The sequence below is a fragment of the Solea solea genome, chromosome 1 (genome assembly GCF_958295425.1).
Source record: "Solea solea chromosome 1, fSolSol10.1, whole genome shotgun sequence".
Taxonomy (NCBI): domain Eukaryota; kingdom Metazoa; phylum Chordata; class Actinopteri; order Pleuronectiformes; family Soleidae; genus Solea; species Solea solea.
In genome coordinates this window covers 23123526-23146622 of record NC_081134.1, presented here as the reverse complement: position 1 = coordinate 23146622, position 23097 = coordinate 23123526, and the positions used below count along the sequence as shown (strand labels likewise).

The 23097-nt window shown below is 36.8% G+C and overlaps 1 protein-coding gene across 1 annotated transcript; it reads left to right on the top strand.

Moving 5' to 3' along the window:
- Positions 1–9721: 9721 nt before the first annotated feature.
- LOC131469864 (protein Niban 2-like) lies at positions 9722–14184 on the top strand. Its single transcript, XM_058645275.1, has 3 exons — positions 9722–9838; positions 13286–13390; positions 13875–14184. Exons 1-3 carry the CDS (start codon positions 9821–9823, stop codon positions 14010–14012), a joined length of 261 nt encoding a protein of 86 aa, XP_058501258.1. The 5' UTR covers positions 9722–9820; the 3' UTR covers positions 14013–14184.
- Positions 14185–23097: the final 8913 nt, after the last annotated feature.

Genomic DNA, 23097 nt, shown 5'->3' with positions numbered 1-23097 from the left:
TTCATTGCTTAAGCAGGAATGCTGTTGTGACCTATGGCCTTTGTGGACCAAGTGAGGGTGGACCATGGAGGACAATTTTATCTCTCACTGTATGTGCAAGAAAAACTGTCAGGATACACAGAGACAGCATTAACAAGGGTAATTAAAAGTGTTTCTAAACATTATTTTTCTCAAAACCATATGTGATGTGTGTGTGGGTATGTATTTTTCAGTACTTGGACAGTGGAGTGTCGGGGTGGTTGTGTATATAGCTCCTGTGTGTCTATATCGATACATGTTACTAGATTATATCAGAAAGTGGTCATGAAATTATTTGCATTTCTTTTCCCCACAAATCTTTTCTGAGTTATATGGCATGTGAAAAGTAAAAGATAATCTTGGAATAACATTAATATTTCCTAAAATGTGTTCCATTGACTGGGCTTGAAACCTAAAAGCAACAGAAAACTTTTTTTTTTAATTCCCTTCTGCTCTGCATTTTTACAGAACCACAGCAACACTCCCACTGAAGGCCACCTTGGTTCACCTGGTGGACCAAGAGCTTCTTGATATGGAGGACACCACAGTTCGATACTTTTCGAACCTGAGCTGCCAGCATTGGAATCCAACGGTTTATTGATGCTTGGAATTCTCACACAGTTTCAGGTATTTGATCCATTTGAGCAGTTGCATCCCCAACACAAAAATGAATTTCACTTAGCAGGGAGCCTGCTGTGAGGATTACTTCCCCCTTGGCAACACCTCAGGTCCACTTCCTCAGGTCCCACTGAGCATTTTCAAATTCAAAATGTGTGAAGAAAATCATTTCAGTGTAATCAGTGCATCTGAAAAGTATTCAGATGCACTGGCTTTCATGTAATAACCCTAACCCTAACCCTCATTTATTACACACTTTGTTGTGAGACTTGATTTAAAAAAATAGCATAGCATTAATCGGATTTTACATAATTTAGGCAGCTGACAAAACAATACTGTGAAATTACAGTTGCCTGATAGCCAAAAAATGATTACCCTGTTATTTGTTGCAAAAAGTGAAGTTTGAGCCTATATTCCTCCAAAACATATACAGTAAAAGTATTTCATACTACTAGTTTATGAAGTATAAGTGGTACTGAGTTCAGTGAAAGTGAAATCATACACTACTAATACAAATTATGGATTTTAAACTTCATCAAAAACGGATGATCACACAGGTCATACAAATGTATGTTTGATTTGATGTAATTATTTTACATGTAATCACTATAATATGATAGGGTTAGGGTTAGTTTTGATAAATTATTTAACCTTTTTCTTTTTCAGTACATTGTGACTGATGTTGATGAGGTCGAGGTCTTCAGCGTCTGAGGCTGTGTCTTTAACAGTCAGGATGAATTGAGCCCCAAACAAAGTGAAACATTGTGTTTACCTGTAATTGCACCTGTGTAAACAAAACCAGACTTTTGTTTGGGTTCACGTAGAGGGCAAGTCTTTGAAGTCCCTCAAGATGCCTGTTTTTTACTCAAAGGAGTGCATGTGTGTATGAGCCTCTTTGTAGTGCCTGTGTATCATGTCGATTTGAACTTGATGTGAGAACAAGAAGTGCCTGGAGTTGCACATACACACAGACACACACACACACACACACACACACACACACACAGACACACACACACACACACACACACACACACACACACATTCATTCCTAAACCCACATTCACACCATACTATGATATCCCTAAAATACACCCACATCATTTTAGCTTCAGATATTGATTGAATTGTGTGTTATATGATAATGAAAAATGTTGATATTCCCTGACAGTGGAAAATAACTTCACCTACACCAAATTTGAAGCAATTTGCATCAACACAGCCAAAGATATCCTCAAAAAAAAATCCAAAAGCACAAAGAATGCAGAGGATTAATCTGTAATGTTTTTATTACAAAAAATCTTGGAAGCGAACATTTCTGCCATGCCTGTATGGTGAAACAAAGGGGCACTTTATTTCAACTACTACTGTAGCTTTAAGATAATTATCGACCATCATCACACTCCAACGCAACGTAGTTCCCCACCACAGCAGCAGCGGATTAATATCCAAAACGTGAACAGGTTAGTGTCTGCTCAGCAGGTGGATGAACATGTAATGCAGTTGCAGCATCAGTCGCTGACCAAGGAATTACTGGGGAAGTTGGTGGTAGAGGGAGGCTATTGACATGTCACAGCAAGATGCTCAAAAATGTAGAGGTAAGTGAAATTTTACATTATAATGAGCTAAACAGCAGGCCAGGTGGCTAAAGAGTTATTGCTAAAATGTGTTCGTTAATTACAGTAACTACGTCTTTTCACTCATTGAAAATACATACATACACATGTATTTAAACACACATACACGCATTAATCGAAATATAGCGAAAGTTTAGTGTTTAAATGCAGATGGTGTTGTCTGCGACGTTACACGGGAGCCAGACTTTCTGTCTGAACAGTTCCACTGTGAGAACCGATGTCCTCTCACCCGGACCCGCAGCTGCAAAGCTCCCGTTTTCGCGGAACCGCTTGCTGTGTTTCGGCTGCGTCTTCGGTTGTGAGGACTGTGGGTCACATTGCTGATCTGTTCAGAGAGCTTCGCTGGTGCTGCTGCTGCAGGTATCCTGTCTATTTAACAAGTAGGCTATACACTAAATCTATCCCTCTATTCTTAAAAATTAAGTCCACTCTGAATGTTGATACAGTGTGGGTGTTGTAATTATTATTATTTTTTATGACAGTCTTTTCCATTCTTACAACGCACAGTTAACGTGACTTGGATTCTGCTTCATCCGGGGAAAGAGGTTGACCCTCAGGCTTTGGACACCTACAGTATTTAGTTGATGACAAACTGTTTCCTTAACCCTCAGGCTTCATTATGATTAATTTCCACTGTGTTAGTGCATATGGCACACTTTCTTGTAAGAAGGTCTCTTGGCAAATTGGAATTCAAATGAAAACATTTTATTAATAGATCAATAGAACACTGAACATTGTTTTCACAATACACTTGAGTATATGGCAGGAATGTTCACTCCCAAGAATTGCTGTCATAAAAGATTAATACTTTTGTCCTGCATCAGTCCTCCTCAAAACCACCAAATATTCAATCATTTCCATATTACAAATGACCTCTTTTCAAATTAAGAGGGGAGGGAGTACATGTTTTATCTGATGCTACACAAAACTAACAATGCTTCAAAGTTAATATTGTGGGTAATCTTTGACATATTCAAGACTGATTAAAAAAAAATCTCCCAGCCACCCAACATTTGTCATATGTGTTGCCAGTACAACCCATGAAATGCTCATTTGTACTTGTCAGGAAGTCACTGCAGCTCTGACCTTGTAACCTAAATATGTTTCTGCTTCAAAATCACTTTGTTTCATACATGAGGCTAATGTCTGGCAGATTATACCAATCTTAGCCAATCTTCATCACTAAGTTTTATGTTAAATCCTGATTCCCATCTTTTTTTTTAATGTATTTTGTAGCATTTTTTATATAGTCCCAATATAATTCTAATTGTGGTTTCTTTGTATGCGTTGATTATGATGATCTGGATCACACTATTCACTTCTCAGGAGGAGTCCACCCTGGTCTCTTTCATATAGTAGTCTCTAAGTTGCAGGAATCCACAGAATTCATGATTGATTATCTAAATCCTTTTTTTCTGTCATATTTTGGAAACTCTCAAGCTGTCCATCTTTCACCATAACACACCATGCTGTGATTCCCTTTGTTGTCCACTGTTTAAATCCTATATCGTACCTAGTCGGTGTAAAATTGCTATCCTATTCAATAAATTAGTGTCTTTCTGTATCTTATATTTTTTTATTATGCTGAACCATATTTTGTATGTGAACATCGTGATTGTGTCTATTTGGTTTTGAATCTTCTTGTATGTTTCTTTATCCCCAATTATATTCTGTACTGGGTTTTCTCCAAACTCTTTTTCTATTTCATTTCACTGTGTCTGGTTTGCACCAACCTACAATATATCTCAATTGGGCCGCATGGTAGTATTCCTTTAATTTTGGAAGTCTCATCCCTCCTTCTTCTTTTGGCAGCTGGAGAGTTTCCAGTCTTATTGTGGATCTTTTGCCACCCCAACTAAACTTTGATATCATTTTATTCCATCTCATAAATTGGGGTTTGGGGGACCTCTACTGGTAGGGCTTGGAATAGGTATAAGGGTCAGGGTCAGCGAGTTGGCGGCACCCCGCTTTACCCGCAGGCTGTAGCAGAGAGCCCCCCTTACAGCAACAACTTTGGCTCTTTCTCTCCCACTCCTGAATTCCCCGCTCCAGAGCCTGATGATGATCATGAAACACCTTTAGTAGAGGTAGAGAAAAAGAAAAGAAAAGCTTGTAGTATAAGTTATAAAATGACGACAAACCCACACCATAGCTTCCCCCCAAACATTTATGACCTCACCCAAAGTTTCATCTTGGAATGCCCATGGCATCCAATCAAATTCTTTTAGAGCCCAACAAATTGAATTCTTGTTGAAAACTGACTTTGACATATTATGTTGTCAAGAACTGAGACTGAACACAAGTAAAGAGTAAAGGTCTAAGTGTAATTTCTATTGGCGAAAGTAAAGCTGATGGTGGGATCTTTTTTCTAAAACTGGTGATGTCACTATTATTCGTAAAACGAATGAATTCCTAATTTAATTCCTTGTAGATTGCTCATGTTGGATTGTTTTTACCGAGGAGAAAAAATACGAATGATACACATGTACACCTCTCATGAGAGAACAAACATTTTTCAACTTTTTAAAAGACTTAAAGAACCGCTATTGGTCGGATACAAAATTATTTTATGTGGCGACTTTAACACTGTCATCGATGTAAACGACAGAGTGAGCTCTAAAGTCTTGAAACTCAGCTCTGACGGTAATCGCTTGACTCAATTCAATTCTTATGTAGACTAATTGTGATCTTAACAAGTCCTGGCAAATTAAAGTAGGCACAAGCACCATGACGTCCAATCTGAAGCAGCATCCTGCAATTTGTCTTCTTATGTCATCACTTTTTTTCAAAGGATGTATGTTACAGTATTTTAAATAAAATACACATAATGGAAATATATTGGTACAAAATATGAAGGAATTTTTATCATCTCCAGAAAAGAGCATATTTTGTATTTTAAATATGTATTTTTTTAATACATGTATCAGAAATACTTCCCATCCCTGCTTAGAGACATAACGTGAAGGTTGAAAATTGTGTCACTTTAAATAAAACCCATAACATGAGAAAATAAATTGAAGCACAAGATATAAGGATTATGTATAGAAAATGCACTCTGATTTTCGCAGTTGAAGCACAAGAATCTGGATCTTTACAAAACAAATGTTATCTATCCGCAATTCCTATACTCCTATTCCAGATATGTTTGTGATTTAAACAGCATTTGTCTAGTGTAACATTAGTGATACTTTTGCAGTAGTATATTTATTGTGAGACACAATTATAAATTTTTCCCAAATCTGTCCATGCCTCATCCATCTCTTCCTCTCCCTTCTTGTCTTCCTCCTCAGCACATGGAGAAGATTGCCATGCTGGCTTTCCATCCAGTTAAGATGCACAGCTGCTATGAGAAGGTGGTGAACCTGAGCCTTGAGGGTCTGCAGCAACAGTTTGACGTGAGCAGCCCGTCAGTGTTTGTCCAAAGGGCCCAGATCCCCATGAGAGAGGTGAAACCTCAACTACTGACTAACCAGTCTAATATGGGTTATTGGTTAACTGGTTAACACAATGGGAAGTTTCTATGAGAGCTAATCATTTTATTGACACTCATTTTATTTCTTGATCATTTTCCTACACTGTAGCTCCTGTTTGACTAGAGTTTGTCAAATAGTTGGATGATGAGGTTCTGACTGTGGCATTGATCAAGGACACAGTAGAACTAAAGGCGAGCATCTTTTGGCGGTTTGATAACTCAGTGGACAGTTAAATAGATATAGTTGTCTAGAGACATGCCACAATACAGACTGTGGAACTGGGTGAAGTACATTATCATATATTATCATTATTTCATGGGATATTCCTATATGAGTCAGTTTGTCTGGTGTTACATGCATGTATGTCACAAAGTTAGGTACAAAACTACAAATTGTGTTTTACTAGATGTTTGAGCAGATCCTTCATCAGAGTCTCGAGTCTCAGGGTACAGAGGAGCTGTGTAAGATCATCCAGCACTGCCAGGACAGAGTCATTAAGGTAATACACAAAGAAAACAGGCTTGTGCATCAAATTCTTGCATAACATCTACATTAATATCTAATAATATTACATCTGGCATACTCCAGCCCTGGGAGTGAAACTTTTGGTCTGGCCTTGTTTTAGTGTTAATGAAAATTCAGGTTCACCTTTATCAATTTATTAATTTTTTAACAAAGAGTCCAGGATACCGGGTAATATCGCAGCTTAATCCCTTCTGTGCATGGTCCTCTGATATTTTCAAGCCTCAACTTGCCAGCTCCATGTTTATTTTTATTATATCAGAAAGTATGAGTGTGTGGATGAGCTAACTCATGCTTTTGAAGCATGATGATGGTCGCCACAGCGGTCGTCTTCCAGATAGAGATTAGATAGAAAATAAAAACTCCAAACTCAAGGAATAAACACTTGACTTTTGCGAGAACAGGTGAACGTCACATAGTGTACCCTGAGACATTATTGCTCTGGACCATAATCATCAATTGGACTGATAAGAGATTGCCGGCATCTTGTGAAATGTGCCAGTACACAATAAAAGTGCCGGTTCTGTGTACTGGACAGTACCGGGCCACTTCTAGTTAATAATTGTACTGTAGTGACAGTGATGGTATTTTATGTACACTTAATGTCTCTTATGTGATCTTATTCTTTAACAAACAAGTGCACAATAAAAATTCACTGGGAATTCTAAACAGCACATTGCAATTTCTGCAATTATTTTCAAAGTATTGATCAGTAATACAGTGAAAATGAGCGGAAATATTAATATTTGCTTTGCAAGTCAATTTAAGGTGTGCGCCCCTAAATGTTTTGCTTGCTCTCCTAAAATGTTCAGTTTACACCCCTACTGTGCTCCTTGTAAAACGTTAGTCAGATGCCCTCCAAACATTGTTCTAAAGGGTTTATGTTCTTAGTTCCTCTTCAGTAGAGGTGCATGTCCACAATGTAAAAAAAACCCTTCTCCACTAACTATGGTTGTTTCCATCCCTTCTCTTCTATTGTTTGTATTGTATTTGTATTGTATTTGTATTTTATGTATTTAGGTGGTCTTATAAATTAAAGGATACATACTGTGAAGCAGCACTGTAATAAGCGAGGGCCAGTTGATGAACCCATTAAAATATTCCATAACATGTCATTTAGCAGACACTTTTATCCAAAGCGACTAACAATGGAATTGAGTACAGTAAGCCAGGGGCGGAGCCGAACTTGTGACCATTACGACCATGCTGTCTTTCGCACACAGGGTACCGGTCTTAACCACTGAGCCACTCTCCCCCCGTATATATGAAATATGTCTTATTAACTTGTGATAGGATGTGGAATTTGAGACACGGCCTCATGACAGAATGAGCCGGTTAATGTCTTTTTATTTTTTATTTCCCTTTTCATTGCTTAAGCAGGAATGCTGTTGTGACCTATGGCCTTTGTGGACCAAGTGAGGGTGGACCATGGAGGACAATTTTATCTCTCACTGTATGTGCAAGAAAAACTGTCAGGATACACAGAGACAGCATTAACAAGGGTAATTAAAAGTGTTTCTAAACATCATTTCTCTCAAAACCATATGTGATGTGTGTGTGGGTATGTATTTTTCAGTACTTGGACAGTGGAGTGTCGGGGTGGTTGTGTATATAGCTCCTGTGTGTCTATATCGATACATGTTACTAGATTATATCAGACAGTGGTCATGAAATTATTTGCATTTCTTTTTCCCACAAATCTTTTCTGAGTTATATGGCATGTGAAAAGTAAAAGATAATCTTGGAATAACATTAATATTTCCTAAAATGTGTTCCATTGACTGGGCTTGAAACCTAAAAGCAACAGAAAACTTTTTTTTTTAATTCCCTTCTGCTCTGCATTTTTACAGAACCACAGCAACACTCCCACTGAAGGCCACCTTGGTTCACCTGGTGGACCAAGAGCTTCTTGATATGGAGGACACCACAGTTCGATACTTTTCGAACCTGAGCTGCCAGCATTGGAATCCAACGGTTTATTGATGCTTGGAATTCTCACACAGTTTCAGGTATTTGATCCATTTGAGCAGTTGCATCCCCAACACAAAAATGAATTTCACTTAGCAGGGAGCCTGCTGTGAGGATTACTTCCCCCTTGGCAACACCTCAGGTCCACTTCCTCAGGTCCCACTGAGCATTTTCATATTCAAAATGTGTGAAGAAAATCATTTCAGTGTAATCAGTGCATCTGAAAAGTATTCAGATGCACTGGCTTTCATGTAATAACCCTAACCCTAACCCTCATTTATTACACACTTTGTTGTGAGACTTGATTTAAATAAATAGCATAGCATTAATCGGATTTTACATAATTTAGGCAGCTGACAAAACAATACTGTGAAATTACAGTTGCCTGATAGCCAAAAAATGATTACCCTGTTATTTGTTGCAAAAAGTGAAGTTTGAGCCTATATTCCTCCAAAACATATACAGTAAAAGTATTTCATACTACTAGTTTATGAAGTATAAGTGGTACTGAGTTCAGTGAAAGTGAAATCATACACTACTAATACAAATTATGGATTTTAAACTTCATCAAAAACGGATGATCACACAGGTCATACAAATGTATGTTTGATTTGATGTAATTATTTTACATGTAATCACTATAATATGATAGGGTTAGGGTTAGTTTTGATAAATTATTTAACCTTTTTCTTTTTCAGTACATTGTGACTGATGTTGATGAGGTCGAGGTCTTCAGCGTCTGAGGCTGTGTCTTTAACAGTCAGGATGAATTGAGCCCCAAACAAAGTGAAACATTGTGTTTACCTGTAATTGCACCTGTGTAAACAAAACCAGACTTTTGTTTGGGTTCACGTAGAGGGCAAGTCTTTGAAGTCCCTCAAGATGCCTGTTTTTTACTCAAAGGAGTGCATGTGTGTATGAGCCTCTTTGTAGTGCCTGTGTATCATGTCGATTTGAACTTGATGTGAGAACAAGAAGTGCCTGGAGTTGCACATACACACAGACACACAGACACACACACACACACAGACACACACACACACACACATTCATTCCTAAACCCACATTCACACCATACTATGATATCCCTAAAATACACCCACATCATTTTAGCTTCAGATATTGATTGAATTGTGTGTTATATGATAATGAAAAATGTTGATATTCCCTGACAGTGGAAAATAACTTCACCTACACCAAATTTGAAGCAATTTGCATCAACACAGCCAAAGATATCCTCAAAAAAAAATCCAAAAGCACAAAGAATGCAGAGGATTAATCTGTAATGTTTTTATTACAAAAAATCTTGGAAGCGAACATTTCTGCCATGCATGTATGGTGAAACAAAGGGGCAGTTTATTTCAACTACTACTGTAGCTTTAAGATAATTATCGACCATCATCACACTCCAACGCAACGTAGTTCCCCACCACAGCAGCAGCGGATTAATATCCAAAACGTGAACAGGTTACTGTCTGCTCAGCAGGTGGATGAACATGTAATGGAGTTGCAGCATCAGTCGCTGACCAAGGAATTACTGGGGAAGTTGGTGGTAGAGGGAGGCTATTGACATGTCACAGCAAGATGCTCAAAAATGTAGAGGTAAGTGAAATTTTACATTATAATGAGCTAAACAGCAGGCCAGGTGGCTAAAGAGTTATTGCTAAAATGTGTTCGTTAATTACAGTAACTACGTCTTTTCACTCATTGAAAATACATACATACACATGTATTTAAACACACATACACGCATTAATCGAAATATAGTTAATAATAATATATGCACATGTAAATGTTCCATGCTCTTTTTTTTTCTTTTTCGCTTTGCTGTTTTTTGCGAAAGTTTAGTGTTTAAATGCAGATGGTGTTGTCTGCGACGTTACACGGGAGCCAGACTTTCTGTCTGAACAGTTCCACTGTGAGAACCGATGTCCTCTCACCCGGACCCGCAGCTGCAAAGCTCCCGTTTTCGCGGAACCGCTTGCTGTGTTTCGGCTGCGTCTTCGGTTGTGAGGACTGTGGGTCACATTGCTGATCTGTTCAGAGAGCTTCGCTGGTGCTGCTGCTGCAGGTATCCTGTCTATTTAACAAGTAGGCTATACACTAAATCTATCCCTCTATTCTTAAAAATTAAGTCCACTCTGAATGTTGATACAGTGTGGGTGTTGTAATTATTATTATTTTTTATGACAGTCTTTTCCATTCTTACAACGCACAGTTAACGTGACTGGATTCTGCTTCATCCGGGGAAAGAGTTTGACCCTCAGGCTTTGGACACCTACAGTATTTAGTTGATGACAAACTGTTTCCTTAACCCTCAGGCTTCATTATGATTAATTTCCACTGTGTTAGTGCATATGGCACACTTTCTTGTAAGAAGGTCTCTTGGCAAATTGGAATTCAAATGAAAACATTTTATTAATAGATCAATAGAACACTGAACATTGTTTTCACAATACACTTGAGTATATGGCAGGAATGTTCACTCCCAAGAATTGTTGTCATAAAAGATTAATACTTTTGTCCTGCATCAGTCCTCCTCAAAACCACCAAATATTCAATCATTTCCATATTACAAATGACCTCTTTTCAAATTAAGAGGGGAGGGAGTACATGTTTTATCTGATGCTACACAAAACTAACAATGCTTCAAAGTTAATATTGTGGGTAATCTTTGACATATTCAAGACTGATTAAAAAAAATCTCCCAGCCACCCAACGTTTGTCATATGTGTTGCCAGTACAACCCATGAAATGCTCATTTGTACTTGTCAGGAAGTCACTGCAGCTCTGACCTTGTAACCTAAATATGTTTCTGCTTCAAAATCACTTTGTTTCATACATGAGGCTAATGTCTGGCAGATTATACCAATCTTAGCCAATCTTCATCACTAAGTTTTATGTTAAATCCTGATTCCCATCTTTTTTTTTTATGTATTTTGTAGCATTTTTTTATATAGTCCCAATATAATTCTAATTGTGGTTTCTTTGTATGCGTTGATTATGATGATCTGGATCACACTATTCACTTCTCAGGAGGAGTCCACCCTGGTCTCTTTCATATAGTAGTCTCTAAGTTGCAGGAATCCACAGAATTCATGATTGATTATCTAAATCCTTTTTTTCTGTCATATTTTGGAAACTCTCAAGCTGTCCATCTTTCACCATAACACACCATGCTGTGATTCCCTTTGTTGTCCACTGTTTAAATCCTATATCGTACCTAGTCGGTGTAAAATTGCTATCCTATTCAATAAATTAGTGTCTTTCTGTATCTTATATTTTTTTATTATGCTGAACCATATTTTGTATGTGAACATCGTGATTGTGTCTATTTGGTTTTGAATCTTCTTGTATGTTTCTTTATCCCCAATTATATTCTGTACTGGGTTTTCTCCAAACTCTTTTTCTATTTCATTTCACTGTGTCTGGTTTGCACCAACCTACAATATATCTCAATTGGGCCGCATGGTAGTATTCCTTTAATTTTGGAAGTCTCATCCCTCCTTCTTCTTTTGGCAGCTGGAGAGTTTCCAGTCTTATTGTGGATCTTTTGCCACCCCAACTAAACTTTGATATCATTTTATTCCATCTCATAAATTGGGGTTTGGGGGACCTCTACTGGTAGGGCTTGGAATAGGTATAAGGGTCAGGGTCAGCGAGTCGGCGGCACCCCGCTTTACCCGCAGGCTGTAGCAGAGAGCCCCCCTTACAGCAACAACTTTGGCTCTTTCTCTCCCACTCCTGAATTCCCCGCTCCAGAGCCTGATGATGATCATGAAACACCTTTTGTAGAGGAAGAGAAAAAGAAAAGAAAAGCTTGTAGTATAAGTTATAAAATGACGACAAACCCACACCATAAACCACAAACCACACCACCCCCAAACATTTATGACCTCACCCAAAGTTTCATCTTGGAATGCCCATGGCATCCAATCAAATTCTTTTAGAGCCCAACAAATTGAATTCTTGTTGAAAACTGACTTTGACATATTATGTTGTCAAGAACTGAGACTGAACACAAGTAAAGAGTAAAGGTATCCAGCATGTGGAACAAAGGTCTAAGTGTAATTTCTATTGGCGAAAGTAAAGCTGATGGTGGGATCTTTTTTCTAAAACTGGTGATGTCACTATTATTCGTAAAACTAATGAATTCCTAATTTAATTCCTTGTAGATTGCTCATGTTGGATTGTTTTTACCGAGGAGAAAAAATACGAATGATACACATGTACACCTCTCATGAGAGAACAAACATTTTTCAACTTTTTAAAAGACTTAAAGAACCGCTATTGGTCGGATACAAAATTATTTTATGTGGCGACTTTAACACTGTCATCGATGTAAACGACAGAGTGAGCTCTAAAGTCTTGAAACTCAGCTCTGACGGTAATCGCTTGACTCAATTCAATTCTTATGTAGACTAATTGTGATCTTAACAAGTCCTGGCAAATTAAAGTAGGCACAAGCACCATGACGTCCAATCTGAAGCAGCATCCTGCAATTTGTCTTCTTATGTCATCACTTTTTTTCAAAGGATGTATGTTACAGTATTTTAAATAAAATACACATAATGGAAATATATTGGTACAAAATATGAAGGAATTTTTATCATCTCCAGAAAAGAGCATATTTTGTATTTTAAATATGAATTTTTTTAATACATGTATCAGAAATACTATATGGGAATAATGGGAACATCCCTGCTTAGAGACATTACGTGAAGGTTGAAAATTGTGTCGCTTTAAATAAAACCCATAACATGAGAAAATAAATTGAAGCACAAGATATAATGATTATGTATAGAAAATGCACTCTGATTTTCGCAGTTGAAGCACAAGAATCTGGATCTTTACAAAACAAATGTTATCTATCCGCAATTCCTATACTCCTATTCCAGATATGTTTGTGATTTAAACAGCATTTGTCTAGTGTAACATTAGTGATACTTTTGCAGTAGTATATTTATTGTGAGACACAATTATACATTTTTCCCAAATCTGTCCATGCCTCATCCATCTCTTCCTCTCCCTTCTTGTCTTCCTCCTCAGCACATGGAGAAGATCGCCATGCTGGCTTTCCATCCAGTTAAGATGCACAGCTGCTATGAGAAGGAGGTGAACCTGAGCCTTGAGGGTCTGCAGCAACAGTTTGACGTGAGCAGCCCGTCAGTGTTTGTCCAAAGGGCCCAGATCCCCATGAGAGAGGTGAAACCTCAACTACTGACTAACCAGTCTAATTCGGGTTATTGGTTAACTGGTTAACACAATGGGAAGTTTCTATGAGAGCTAATCATTTTATTGACACTCATTTTATTTCTTGATCATTTTCCTACACTGTAGCTCCTGTTTGACTAGAGTTTGTCAAATAGTTGGATGATGAGGTTCTGACTGTGGCATTGATCAAGGACACAGTAGAACTAAAGGCGAACATCTTTTGGCGGTTTGATAACTCAGTGGACAGTTAAACAGATATAGTTGTCTACAGACATGCCACAATACAGACTGTGGAACTGGGTGTAGTACATTATCATATATTATCATTATTTCATGGGATATTCCTATATGAGTCAGTTTGTCTGGTGTTACATGCATGTATGTCACAAAGTTAGGTACAAAACTACAAATTGTGTTTTACTAGATGTTTGAGCAGATCCTTCATCAGAGTCTCGAGTCTCAGGGTACAGAGGAGCTGTGTAAGATCATCCAGCACTGCCAGGACAGAGTCATTAAGGTAATACACAAAGAAAACAGGCTTGTGCATCAAATTCTTGCATAACATCTACATTAATATCTAATAATATTACATCTGGCATACTCCAGCCCTGGGAGTGAAACTTTTGGTCTGGCCTTGTTTTAGTGTTAATGAAAATTCAGGTTCACCTTTATCAATTTATTAATTTTTTAACAAAGAGTCCAGGATACCGGGCAATATCCCAGCTTAATCCCTTCTGTGCATGGTCCTCTGATATTTTCAAGCCTCAACTTGCCAGCTCCATGTTTATTTTTATTATATCAGAAAGTATGAGTGTGTGGATGAGCTAACTCATGCTTTTGAAGCATGATGATGGTCGCCACAGCGGTCGTCTTCCAGATAGAGATTAGATAGAAAATAAAAACTCCAAACTCAAGGAATAAACACTTGACTTTTGCGAGAACAGGTGAACGTCACATAGTGTACCCTGAGACATTATTGCTCTGGACCATAATCATCAATTGGACTGATAAGAGATTGCCGGCATCTTGTGAAATGTGCCAGTACACAAATAAAAGTGCCGGTTCTGTGTACTGGACAGTACCGGGCCACTTCTAGTTAATAATTGTACTGTAGTGACAGTGATGGTATTTTATGTACACTTAATGTCTCTTATGTGATCTTATTCTTTAACAAACAAGTGCACAATAAAAATTCACTGGGAATTCTAAACAGCACATTGCAATTTCTGCAATTATTTTCAAAGTATTGATCAGTAATACAGTGAAAATGAGAGGAAATGTTTAAGGTGTGCGCCCCTCAATGTTCTGCTTGCTCTCCTAAAACATTCAGTTATAGGGGGGGCTACTGTGCTCCTAGTAAAAAGTTAGTCTGGTGCCCTGCATACATTGTTCTAAAGGGTTTATGGTCTCAGTTCCTCTTTAGTAGAGCTGCATGTCCACAATGTAAATTTAATTTTACATTTAAATGCAGAGCTGTCAGTCCCACCGTGTGTGATTGACAGCTCTGCATTTCATGGTTGCAATGTTGCAGTTATAGGTGGATTTGTAGTGGACAAGCTATCAGTATCCATCCCTTCTCTTATAACTATGGTTGTTTCTGGTTTCAAAAACTAACATGGTGTTGCCCAAAATACTAAACTCCAACATTTAAACAGGGGAGTCTACCCATCAGTGGCAACCCAAATAGTTGACACTTCCCAACCTTATGAGAACCTGCCTCTCAAAATGGGTTATGGATTCATATTTTATCTCTGACAAATGAAATGTGAATTATGATGAGGAAGGCATGACAATATTATAGCTATATCATGACATGAGACGAGATATGATCTTAGAATTTTGATATTGTCATATCGTGATCGGGTATTTGTGATGAATTTTCCTGGTTTGAGAATTTTGGAGAAAATCAAGCTCAAAAGTCAAGATTTTGACAATTATTTTGCAACAATTCGTGACTTTGCACTGCCCTCTAATGGCCTAATATGATTTCCCATGAAATATGTCACCTGCTTTGCATACTACAGCTCCTTATTTTTCCAGTGATCCCCTATATGTCCATATCTACTGTGGACTATAGGAGAAAGTCCATCTCAAATATGAATGCTGACTGAATTCTATTGCAACCATTCCTGAATTTGCACTTCTCCCTACTGGCCGAAACGTGCATTTTTTTAAGGTGGAATCGAAACTTAATGAAAATCGGAAGCGAATGTGGAGCCACCTTCAGCATCATCATGTCATTGTTCCCAATAGAATGAGTGCGTGAGTTTTTGGTTTTTTTATATTAATATAATGTCAATGTATTAATGATATAAATATAATGATGGTGATGATAACAATAATGATATTAACAGCGATAACAATAATAATAATATTAATAATAATGATATGATTACAACAATAATGTGTGTTGTGAAAGCAACATTTGTTGAAAAAACATTGTAGAAATGTTTTTTCAACATAAATAACCATGTGTTTTTCTATTGGTGTCTGTTTGTGTGCCCATTCAGCTGAGATAAGGCTGTTTTTTCATTTTTCTACTGTCCCATAACATAAACCTCACAAATGAACTTAAAAACTTATAAGATATACTTCTTTACCTTCAGTGTTTGATTTTGCAAAGATTTCACTGTTTGGATGTGTTTTTCTATTGGCGTCTGTTTGTGTGCGCATTCAGCTGAGATAAGGCTGTTTCCGGATTTTTTTTTATTTTTCTACTGTCCCGTAATATAAACCTCACAAGTGAAGTTAACATCTTAAAAGATTTAGTTCTGTACCCTCAGTGTTTGATTTTGCAAAGATTTCACTGTTTGGATGTGTTTTTCTATTGGTGTGTTTGTGTGCGCATTTAGCTGAGATAAGGCTGTTTCCGGATTTTTTTAATTTTTCTACTGTCCCGTAATATAAACCTCACAAATGAAGTTAGCATCTTAAACGATATACTTCTGTACCCTTAGTGTTTGATTTTGCAATGATTTCACTGTTTGGATGTGTTTTTCTGTTGGTGTCTGTTTGTGTGCGCATTCAGCTGAGATAAGGCTGTTTCCGGATTTTTTTCATTCTTCTACTGTCCCGTAATATAAACCTCACAAATGAAGTTAACATCTTAAACGATATACTTCTGTACCCTTTGTGTTTGATTTTGCAATGATTTCACTGTTTGGATGTGTTTTTCTGTTGGTGTCTGTTTGTGTGCGCATTGAGCTGAGATAAGGCTGTTTCCGGATTTTTTTTATTTTTCTACTGTCCCATAACATAAACCTCACATATGAACATAAGATCTTATATGATATACTTCTTTACCTTCAGTGTTTGATTTTGCAAATATTTCACTGTTTGGATGTGTTTTTCTATTGGTGTCTGTTTGTGTGCGCATTGAGCTGGGATAAGGCTGTTTCCGGATTTTTTTTATTTTTCAACTGTCCCGTAATATAAACCTCACAAATGAAGTTAACATCTTAAACGATATACTTCTGTATCCTTAGTGTTTGATTTTGCAATGATTTCACTGTTTGGATGTGTTTTTCTGTTGGTGTCTGTTTGTGTGCGCAAAACGCTGAGATAAGGCTGTTTCCGGATTTTTTTTTATTTTTCTACTGTCCCGTAATATAAACCTCACAAATGAAGTTAACATCTTAAAAGATTTAGTTCTGTACCCTCAGTGTTTGATTTTGCAAAGATTTCACTGTTTGGATGTGTTTTTCTATTGGTGTCTGTTTGTGTGCGCATTCAGCTGAGATAAGGCTGTTTCCGGATTTTTTTTATTTTTCTACTGTCCCGTAATATAAACCTCACAAATGAAGTTAACATCTTAAACGATATACTTCTGTACCCTTAGTGTTTGATCTTGCAATGATTTCACTGTTTGGATGTGTTTTTCTGTTGGTGTCTGTTTGTGTGCGCATTCAGCTGAGATAAGGCTGTTTCCGGATTTTTTTTATTTTTCTACTGTCCCGTAATATAAAACTCACAAATGAAGTTAACATCTTAAACGATATACTTCTGTACCCTTAGTGTTTGATTTTGCAATGATTTCACTGTTTGGATGTGTTTTTCTATTGGTGTCTGTTTGTGTGCGCATTCAGCTGAGATAAGGCTGTTTCCGGATTTTTTTCATTCTTCTACTGTCCCGTAATATAAACCTCACAAATGAAGTTAACATCTTAAACGATATACTTCTTTACCTTCAGTGTTTGATTTTGCAAAGATTTCACTGTTTGGATGTGTTTTTATATTGGCGTCTGTTTGTGTGCGCATTCAGCTGAGATTAGGCTGTTTCCGGATTTTTTTTATTTTTCTACTGTCCCGTAATATAAACATCACAAATGAAGTTAACATCTTAAAAGATTTAGTTCTGTACCCTTAGTGTTTGATTTTGCAACGATTTCACTGTTTGGATGTGTTTTTCTGTTGGTGTCTGTTTGTGTGCGCAAAACGCTGAGATAAGGCTGTTTCCGGATTTTTTTTTATTTTTCCACTGTCCCGTAATATAAACCTCACAAATGAAGTTAACATCTTAAACGATATACTTCTGTACTCTTAGTGTTTGATTTTGCAATGATTTCACTGTTTGGATGTGTTTTTCTATTGGTGTCTGTTTGTGTGCGCATTCAGCTGAGATAAGGCTGTTTCCGGATTTTTTTTATTTTTCTACTGTCCCGTAATATAAACCTCACAAAAGAAGTTAACATCTTAAAAGATTTAGTTCTGTACCCTCAGTGTTTGATTTTGCAATGATTTCACTGTACGGATGTGTTTTTCTGTTGGCGTCTGTTTGTGTGCGCATTCAGCTGAGATAAGGCTGTTTCCGGATTTTTTTTATTTTTCTACTGTCCCGTAATATAAACCTCACAAATGAAGTTAACATCTTAAACGATATACTTCTGTACCCTTAGTGTTTGATTTTGCAATGATTTCACTGTTTGGATGTGTTTTTCTGTTGGTGTCTGTTTTGTGTGCGCAAAACGCTGAGATAAGGCTGTTTCCGGATTTTTTTTTATTTTTCTACTGTCCCGTAATATAAACCTCACAAATGAAGTTAACATCTTAAAATATTTAGTTCTGTACCCTCAGTGTTTGATTTTGCAATGATTTCACTGTTTGGATGTGTTTTTCTGTTGGTGTCTGTTTGTGTGCGCATTGAGCTGAGATAAGGCTGTTTCCGGATTTTTTTTATTTTTCTACTGGCCCATAACATAAACCTCACATATGAACATAAGATCTTATATGATATACTTCTTTACCTTCAGTGTTTGATTTTGCAAATATTTCACTGTTTGGATGTGTTTTTCTATTGGTGTCTGTTTGTGTGCGCATTGAGCTGGGATAAGGCTGTTTCCGGATTTTTTTTATTTTTCAACTGTCCCGTAATATAAACCTCACAAATGAAGTTAACATCTTAAACGATATACTTCTGTATCCTTAGTGTTTGATTTTGCAATGATTTCACTGTTTGGATGTGTTTTTCTGTTGGTGTCTGTTTGTGTGCGCAAAACGCTGAGATAAGGCTGTTTCCGGATTTTTTTTTATTTTTCTACTGTCCCGTAATATAAACCTCACAAATGAAGTTAACATCTTAAACGATATACTTCTGTCCCCTTAGTGTTTGATTTTGCAATGATTTCACTGTTTGGATGTGTTTTTCTCTTGGTGTCTGTTTGTGTGCGCAAAACGCTGAGATAAGGCTGTTTCCGGATTTTTTTTATTTTTCTACTGTCCCGTAATATAAACCTCAGAAAAGAAGTTAACATCTTAAAAGATTTAGTTCTGTACCCTCAGTGTTTGATTTTGCAATGATTTCACTGTTTGGATGTGTTTTTCTGTTGGTGTCTGTTTGTGTGCGCATTCAGCTGAGATAAGGCTGTTTCCGGATTTTTTTCATTCTTCTACTGTCCCGTAATATAAACCTCACAAATGAAGTTAACATCTTAAACGATATACTTCTGTACCCTCAGTGTTTGATTTTGCAAATATTTCAATGTTTGGATGTGTTTTTCTATTGGTGTCTGTTTGTGTGCGCATTCAGCTGAGATAAGGCTGTTTCCGGATTTCTTTTATTTTTCTACTGTCCCGTAATATAAACCTCACAAATGAAGTTAACATCGTAAACGATATACTTCTGTACCCTTAGTGTTTGATCTTGCAATGATTTCACTGTTTGGATGTGTTTTTCTGTTGGTGTCTGTTTGTGTGCGCATTCAGCTGAGATAAGGCTGTTTTTTCATTTTTCTACTGTCCCATAACATAAACCTCACAAATGAATTTAAAAACTTATAAGATATACTTCTTTACCTTCAGTGTTTGATTTTGCAAAGATTTCACTGTTTGGATTTGTTTTTCTATTGGTGTCTTTTTGTGTGCGCATTCAGCTGAGATAAGGCTGTTTCCGGATTTTTTTTTATTTTTCCACTGTCCCGTAATATAAACCTCACAAATGAAGTTAACATCTTAAACGATATACTTCTGTACTCTTAGTGTTTGATTTTGCAATGATTTCACTGTTTGGATGTGTTTTTCTATTGGTGTCTGTTTGTGTGCGCATTCAGCTGAGATAAGGCTGTTTCCGGATTTTTTTTATTTTTCTACTGTCCCGTAATATAAACCTCACAAAAGAAGTTAACATCTTAAAAGATTTAGTTCTGTACCCTCAGTGTTTGATTTTGCAATGATTTCACTGTACGGATGTGTTTTTCTGTTGGTGTCTGTTTGTGTGCGCATTCAGCTGAGATAAGGCTGTTTCCGGATTTTTTTTATTTTTCTACTGTCCCGTAATATAAACCTCACAAATGAAGTTAACATCTTAAACGATATACTTCTGTACCCTTAGTGTTTGATTTTGCAATGATTTCACTGTTTGGATGTGTTTTTCTGTTGGTGTCTGTTTTGTGTGCGCAAAACGCTGAGATAAGGCTGTTTCCGGATTTTTTTTTATTTTTCTACTGTCCCGTAATATAAACCTCACAAATGAAGTTAACATCTTAAAATATTTAGTTCTGTACCCTCAGTGTTTGATTTTGCAATGATTTCACTGTTTGGATGTGTTTTTCTGTTGGTGTCTGTTTGTGTGCGCATTGAGCTGAGATAAGGCTGTTTCCGGATTTTTTTTATTTTTCTACTGTCCCATAACATAAACCTCACATATGAACATAAGATCTTATATGATATACTTCTTTACCTTCAGTGTTTGATTTTGCAAATATTTCACTGTTTGGATGTGTTTTTCTATTGGTGTCTGTTTGTGTGCGCATTGAGCTGGGATAAGGCTGTTTCCGGATTTTTTTTATTTTTCAACTGTCCCGTAATATAAACCTCACAAATGAAGTTAACATCTTAAACGATATACTTCTGTATCCTTAGTGTTTGATTTTGCAATGATTTCACTGTTTGGATGTGTTTTTCTGTTGGTGTCTGTTTGTGTGCGCAAAACGCTGAGATAAGGCTGTTTCCGGATTTTTTTTTATTTTTCTACTGTCCCGTAATATAAACCTCACAAATGAAGTTAACATCTTAAACGATATACTTCTGTACCCTTAGTGTTTGATTTTGCAATGATTTCACTGTTTGGATGTGTTTTTCTGTTGGTGTCTGTTTGTGTGCGCAAAACGCTGAGATAAGGCTGTTTCCGGATTTTTTTTATTTTTCTACTGTCCCGTAATATAAACCTCAGAAAAGAAGTTAACATCTTAAAAGATTTAGTTCTGTACCCTCAGTGTTTGATTTTGCAATGATTTCACTGTTTGGATGTGTTTTTCTGTTGGTGTCTGTTTGTGTGCGCATTCAGCTGAGATAAGGCTGTTTCCGGATTTTTTTCATTCTTCTACTGTCCCGTAATATAAACCTCACAAATGAAGTTAACATCGTAAACGATATACTTCTGTACCCTTAGTGTTTGATCTTGCAATGATTTCACTGTTTGGATGTGTTTTTCTGTTGGTGTCTGTTTGTGTGCGCATTCAGCTGAGATAAGGCTGTTTTTTCATTTTTCTACTGTCCCATAACATAAACCTCACAAATGAACTTAAAAACTTATAAGATATACTTCTTTACCTTCAGTGTTTGATTTTGCAAAGATTTCACTGTTTGGATTTGTTTTTCTATTGGTGTCTTTTTGTGTGCGCATTCAGCTGAGATAAGGCTGTTTCCGGATTTTTTTTTATTTTTCCACTGTCCCGTAATATAAACCTCACAAATGAAGTTAACATCTTAAACGATATACTTCTGTACTCTTAGTGTTTGATTTTGCAATGATTTCACTGTTTGGATGTGTTTTTCTATTGGTGTCTGTTTGTGTGCGCATTCAGCTGAGATAAGGCTGTTTCCGGATTTTTTTTATTTTTCTACTGTCCCGTAATATAAACCTCACAAAAGAAGTTAACATCTTAAAAGATTTAGTTCTGTACCCTCAGTGTTTGATTTTGCAATGATTTCACTGTACGGATGTGTTTTTCTGTTGGTGTCTGTTTGTGTGCGCAGTCAGCTGAGATAAGGCTGTTTCCGGATTTTTTTTATTTTTCTACTGTCCCGTAATATAAACCTCACAAATGAAGTTAACATCTTAAACGATATACTTCTGTACCCTTAGTGTTTGATTTTGCAATGATTTCACTGTTTGGATGTGTTTTTCTGTTGGTGTCTGTTTTGTGTGCGCAAAACGCTGAGATAAGGCTGTTTCCGGATTTTTTTTTATTTTTCTACTGTCCCGTAATATAAACCTCACAAATGAAGTTAACATCTTAAAATATTTAGTTCTGTACCCTCAGTGTTTGATTTTGCATTGATTTTACTGTTTGGATGTGTTTTTCTGTTGGTGTCTGTTTGTGTGCGCATTGAGCTGAGATAAGGCTGTTTCCGGATTTTTTTTATTTTTCTACTGTCCCATAACATAAACCTCACATATGAACATAAGATCTTATATGATATACTTCTTTACCTTCAGTGTTTGATTTTGCAAATATTTCACTGTTTGGATGTGTTTTTCTATTGGTGTCTGTTTGTGTGCGCATTGAGCTGGGATAAGGCTGTTTCCGGATTTTTTTTATTTTTCAACTGTCCCGTAATTTAAACCTCACAAATGAAGTTAACATCTTAAACGATATACTTCTGTATCCTTAGTGTTTGATTTTGCAATGATTTCACTGTTTGGATGTGTTTTTCTGTTGGTGTCTGTTTGTGTGCGCAAAACGCTGAGATAAGGCTGTTTCCGGATTTTTTTTTATTTTTCTACTGTCCCGTAATATAAACCTCACAAATGAAGTTAACATCTTAAACGATATACTTCTGTACCCTTAGTGTTTGATTTTGCAATGATTTCACTGTTTGGATGTGTTTTTCTGTTGGTGTCTGTTTGTGTGCGCAAAACGCTGAGATAAGGCTGTTTCCGGATTTTTTTTATTTTTCTACTGTCCCGTAATATAAACCTCAGAAAAGAAGTTAACATCTTAAAAGATTTAGTTCTGTACCCTCAGTGTTTGATTTTGCAATGATTTCACTGTTTGGATGTGTTTTTCTGTTGGTGTCTGTTTGTGTGCGCATTCAGCTGAGATAAGGCTGTTTCCGGATTTTTTTCATTCTTCTACTGTCCCGTAATATAAACCTCACAAATGAAGTTAACATCGTAAACGATATACTTCTGTACCCTTAGTGTTTGA

Bases quoted from the DNA above. Each gene is read 5' to 3' on its own strand.
- LOC131469864 (XM_058645275.1), top strand. The intron at 13,391-13,874 runs GTGAGCAGCCCG...GTGTTTTACTAG, and splicing joins GTCTGCAGCAACAGTTTGAC to ATGTTTGAGCAGATCCTTCA.